The sequence below is a fragment of the Staurois parvus genome, unplaced genomic scaffold, assembly GCF_062004578.1.
Source record: "Staurois parvus isolate SC_StPar_1 unplaced genomic scaffold, SC_StPar_1.0 ptg000046l, whole genome shotgun sequence".
NCBI classification, from domain to species: domain Eukaryota; kingdom Metazoa; phylum Chordata; class Amphibia; order Anura; family Ranidae; genus Staurois; species Staurois parvus.
The window spans coordinates 1371601-1376957 of record NW_028317842.1 but is presented as its reverse complement, the minus strand read 5'-3'; the positions used below and the strand labels follow the sequence as shown (position 1 = coordinate 1376957).

The following is a 5357-nucleotide window of genomic DNA, read 5'->3' as shown; positions in this document are numbered from 1 at the left end:
TGTCATCCTTGGGTGGATCTGGAGTCATCTCCGACTGGGATACAGAAGTGTCTATGATCAACTGGCCAGACGTGAAGCTGAAACTTGACTGGTTGGATTTGCTGCTCTGTGAGGTGTTCCAGTTGGAGCCTTCACCCACGGTTTCATCAGATTCCACAGAATTTATATTGTATCCTCATCCCCTTGCCTTGTGGCTGAATCTGAGATTTCTACTTTCCAGCTTTCCATTGTGTATTTCAGTACTTCCGCAGTCCTCTTCTTTTAGTATGATCAATGGTCAAAAGATCAGTAAACATCCTTCATATCCCAGAGGCAACCTTGGTCAATGCTTCAAGAGGATTATCACTCTGGACATTGTTTTGCCACAAGGGTTCATCAGATTCCACAGAAGAATAGCTTTCTATGGGATCCTCATCCTATTGCCTTTTGGCTGAATCCGAGCTTTCCCTCAGTATTTTAGTACTTTTATAGTCTGACATCTTTTAGTATAGTTAATGGCCAAAGATCACTAAACATTCTTCGTATGCCAGAGGCAACCTTGGTGAATGCTTCTGGAGGATTAAAAATCTGGATGTTTTTCCATTCAACAAAGCTTTTACATTTTTCATCAACTGGAATGACATCCTCCCATGGAAGCTCCCCTGTAAGTGAACAATAGATGAGTACTCCAAATGCCCACACATCAAGGCTGCCATCCACATTTTTTTTTAGTTGTTTTCAGATGTGTCCATGGGCCCCAGGTGTTGGCTGAGAGGTGTAAGAGACCCAACCATGTAAAGCAGAGCAGTGGACATTTTCTTCTGCTCCTCTAGTATTTCACACAATACGCCTTGCTGTGATTCAACTAGAGCATTGTGTTGTCTTAATTCATTCAAGAGATCTTGCCTGTACCTTTCTTGCTCCTGCACTGAACAGTCCACCTGAGTCTGCCTGTCTTTTAAAGTTTCTAATAGGGACGTCAATGTTTGTCCCAACAGTAGCGAACTATTGTTTGCTTGTGCATAACGCTCAGCCAGAAGCTCTCTCCGTCTTCTACCTCTTGGCGTGCGAGTTGGACGTGGCATTGAAGAACGACTGCATGAAGGAGCGTTAGTTGGTCGTTCCTCTTCAGAATCTGCAATTATAAAAAAAAGTTTAACAATTATTATGTTTAAACACCAAAAAATGTAAATGTCTGTATTATAAGTGTTTATAGGTTTACTTGTTTGTATTTCTGCGACTTCATGGTCCCGCTGTAGTACATCAGCCACTAGAGATAAAAAAAATACATTTAATTTTTTTTCTTCAATACAGAACAGAATTAAATTAATTATTTGTAATAATATAATTTATATATATTTACTCATATACGATGTTCCAGGTTGAGGTTCTTCAGAAAAATTAATGTCTGTGGGAACTATAAAAAATAGGAAAAAAAAAATTAAAAGAGACTGCAAAGATAATTTTTATTTTTTTAATAACAAACATTGTTATAATCTACTCTTATTTATTTCATGTACTTATATAGCGCTGTCAATTTATGCAGCACTTTACATATATATTGTACATTCACATCAGTCCCTGCCCTCAAGGGGTGTACAATCTAAGGTCCCTAACTCACATTCATACACACACATACTAGGGCCAATATAGACAGGATCCAATGAACCTACCAGCATGTCTTTGAAGTGTGGGAGGAAACCAGTGTACCAGGAGGACACCCACGCAAGCACAGGGAGAACATGCAAACTCCATGCAGGAGGTGCCATGGTCAGGAATCAAACCCATGACCCATTTACTGCAAGGCAGACATGCTAACCATTAAGCTACTTTTGAATGGAGTTGCACAGAGCGTCTGCAAACCAACTCTTCTTGGGTCCCCCCGCTGGTGCTTCAGGATCCTCTGTGTACAGTGCCACCACGGGAATTCACTTCCCAAGGGAGCACTTATACAAGCTCGCTCACGTACCCCACTGCTACGTCCATTGACACAGTCAACTGGACTTTGCCCTATGCCCTATACCCATCGTCACTGGCTTTAATTGACATGAGCCAATGGCTCCCACTGCCTCAGAAAAGCCAGAGAGACACAGAAGCGAGGGGTGAGAAGAGCTACAGACGTGCACAGCTCTGGATTGTTGAGGGTTCAGTTAGGTAAAAGGAAGAGGGGGTGATGAAGAGGCTTAAACATTTCTCATGTTATTGAAAGCAATATATGAAGTTTAAATAATGTTGATACTTTATAATGACTATGACATTTTCATATTGTTGTTTTTTGTTATATCTTATCATTGGTCTACATGAGGGTATATTTTACTCACCGTGCATGCTGTCTTGATCTTCATTTACAAATGACAGCATGATATGCGTGCTATCTGTAATACACAACAGTCATATACATTTAGTTAACATTTATTAGAATATAAACAAGTCTGTTATAATACATATGATAAGGAAACCCTAATACAAAGTATGTTCCATATGTATAGTGAAGGAAATGCATATTTGATCCCCTGCTGATTTTGAATGTTTTCCCAGTCACAAAGAAATGATCAGTCTAAAAATCAAATGGTCGGTGTATTGTAACACTGAGAGAAAGAACAGCAACAACAAATTAAAAAGAAATGCATGTCTAACAAATGATGCACTGATTTTCATGTTCATGACGGCAATAAGTATTTTGATCCCCTATCATTCAGCAGGATTTCTGGCTACCAGGTGTCTTTCATACAGGTAACAAGATGAGATTAGAAGCAGTCTCTTAAAGGAAGTGCTGCCAATCTCATTTTGTTACCTGTATAAAAGACACCTGTCCACAGGAGCAATCAAACAATCAGATTCCAAACTCTCCACCATGGCAAAGACCAAAGAGCTGTCCAAGGATCTCAGGGACAAGATTGTAGACCTATACAAGGCTGGACTGGGCTACCAAACTATGGCCAAGCAGCTTGGTGAGAAGGTGACAACAGTTGGTGCAATCATTGACAAATGGAAGAAACACAAAACAAGTGTCCGTCTCCCTAGGTCTGGTGCACCATGCAATATCTCACCTCGCGGAGTGTCAATGATCATGAGAACATTAAGGAATCATCCCAGAACTACACGTTTATATCCAGTGAAACTGAAGTGATGAAATGCTCATAGCTTCCGAATTCTTAGGCTATAGAGATGATTGGCACCATTCTGGTCTCCAATCAGCTCGATGGTCAACTAGCTTAAAAAAGGCTGCATTCTCAGGTTGCCCTGATGGCACGGGACTGCCCAAGAAGGCCGTGGAAGGCTGTGGGTTAGGGGGGGGCATAATCTTCTGCAACTTGTAAAAGCAATCCTGCAGCTAATTTGCCACTAGGATTGCTTTTACATGAAAGCCGATAGCCAGCTAAAAAAAACAATACAAAGATGATGCCTGCAGCTGTAGGCATCATCCTGGTATAACCATTTAAAGTCCAGGATGTACCAGTACCTCGGTTTATGAATTTAATTCGTTCTGCAGGACATTTCATATAGCAAAAAATTCATAAACCGAAACACTGTTTCCCCTAGGAATGCATTGAAAACCAATTCACCTGTTCAGAAGGTCAGAAAAACAGTAAACGCTACTAAAATACCGCATGATTTATTTTATTAACTCATGCAGTATTTTTGTAGTGACAACCATGAGTTAATATAAAACATTTTTTATTGAAGGTAATTCACTCAGCTGTCAGGGGCCAGTTTTTAAATGTAATTACCTTTTTTTCCCCCTTCACTATACAGTAGTTCATAAAATCAGCAGTTACTTTCCGCCTCCAGCAAAAAGTATATTTTTAGTTTATTTCCCCAAGTTAAAAGATACAATGTTTCCTTTCAGTTTTTTTAAAAGATACAATGTATCCGTTAAATTTCTTAGAATTTACAAAGTATCTTTTAGCTCTGGGAAACTGACAGCTAATGTGAACTATACTAAAGAAAAAAAAAACGACGGCAATTGCATTTAAAAATCAGCGCTGACATACACTTACATAAACGTAGACATAAACAAATGGTGGTATTGATACAGGGATTTTTAATTTTTTTTTTTTTTTTATACTAATAATGGCGGTGATCAGCGAATTATGGCGTTGATCAGCAACTTATGGAGGCAATCAGCGACTTATGGCGGGAATGCGGTGGACATTCTGACACTGTGGGTGAACTGACTTGTGTTCACTGACATCCCCAATGACACCAATACAGTGTCCAGTGCAAAAAAAACACTGACACTGTACTAACAGCACTGCGGAGGAAGGGGTTAACTTTTTAAGGCAATCATAGGGTTAACTGTGTGAGGGGAGTGGTTTACTAGTGGGAGGGGACTCGGCGGGTAATGACTGGCTGGGACCCAGTGATTGACACCCGCAGCGCGGGTAGGGTGTTTGCGCGCCACCGACTTGTTTTGCAAACTAACGTTTTATAACGTGATTTTGCACAGCTTTGCCACCCTGTCGCTGTTTTATTACAGTGGCTGGTCGGAAAGTGATTAAAAAAATTATTCAAAATAATTACCTACCTTCATCATCAAACAGGAGCATTGTCTCACTGCCTTCATTTACACTGGCCAACACATTCTCGCCCTCGGTTTCCTCATCAGGTTGTCCTCTTAACACTGTGAATCAAAAAAAGAATTATAACTTTTAAAAGAAAATAAAAAATGTATATTTAATTAAAATAAAGCAGAAAATCACTTACTGTTAGCATCTGAATCATGTTCTCCTGGTACTCCGCTAATGATGTCAGGCCCAAGGCAACATTTCAATTCTTCTTCATAACTTCTAAATGTAACATTGGCTGGAGGTCCTCCACCTGTACCACGCTGATGTCGTGCTATGAAGGCAAGTTTCTTCTTAACTTGAGCTTTGATGTCGTTCAAACGACGCTTGCATGTATCAATGCTGCGGCCTATGTCCCCAGCAGCATTGACCTCCTGTACAATAGAATTCCATATCTCTTCTTTTTTGGAACGTGACAAGGTTCTGGAGCGGGGTCCAAATCTGTCCCAGTGGCTCACAACCCTTGCTACGAGAATGCAGTTTTGCGCATAGCTGAACCTGCCCATTCTTCTTTTTTTTTTAGCACTCTCCATGTTATCCATACTCTCTATACTCTCCACTACCCACAAATGTTAAAAAAAATTTTTCCAATAAAGTTTTTAAGGAGTGTACCATGTTTCTGGTATTGGGTGGGTTTGATTGAGATCATATTTATATTTATTTAATAATGTTACGATGTAATTTTATTGTAAATTTTAACAAAGGTTTACTATATTTAGATTTAATTTTGTTTTTTTAACACCCCCCATAAGGTATGGTTCGAACTTACAGACAGTTCCATTATATTACAGAGGGGAATCTCATTTTACT

At 39.7% G+C, this 5357-nt stretch overlaps 1 protein-coding gene across 1 annotated transcript; it reads right to left on the bottom strand.

Annotated features, from left to right (window-relative positions):
* Positions 1 to 4266: 4266 nt before the first annotated feature.
* Positions 4267 to 5080, bottom strand: LOC149470427 (myb-related transcription factor, partner of profilin-like). Its single transcript, XM_089664323.1, has 2 exons — positions 4687 to 5080; positions 4267 to 4603 (listed from the first exon to the last, which is right to left on the bottom strand). The coding sequence occupies exons 1-2, from the start codon at positions 5078 to 5080 to the stop codon at positions 4500 to 4502; spliced, it is 498 nt and encodes a 165-aa protein (XP_089520449.1). The 3' UTR covers positions 4267 to 4499.
* Positions 5081 to 5357: the final 277 nt, after the last annotated feature.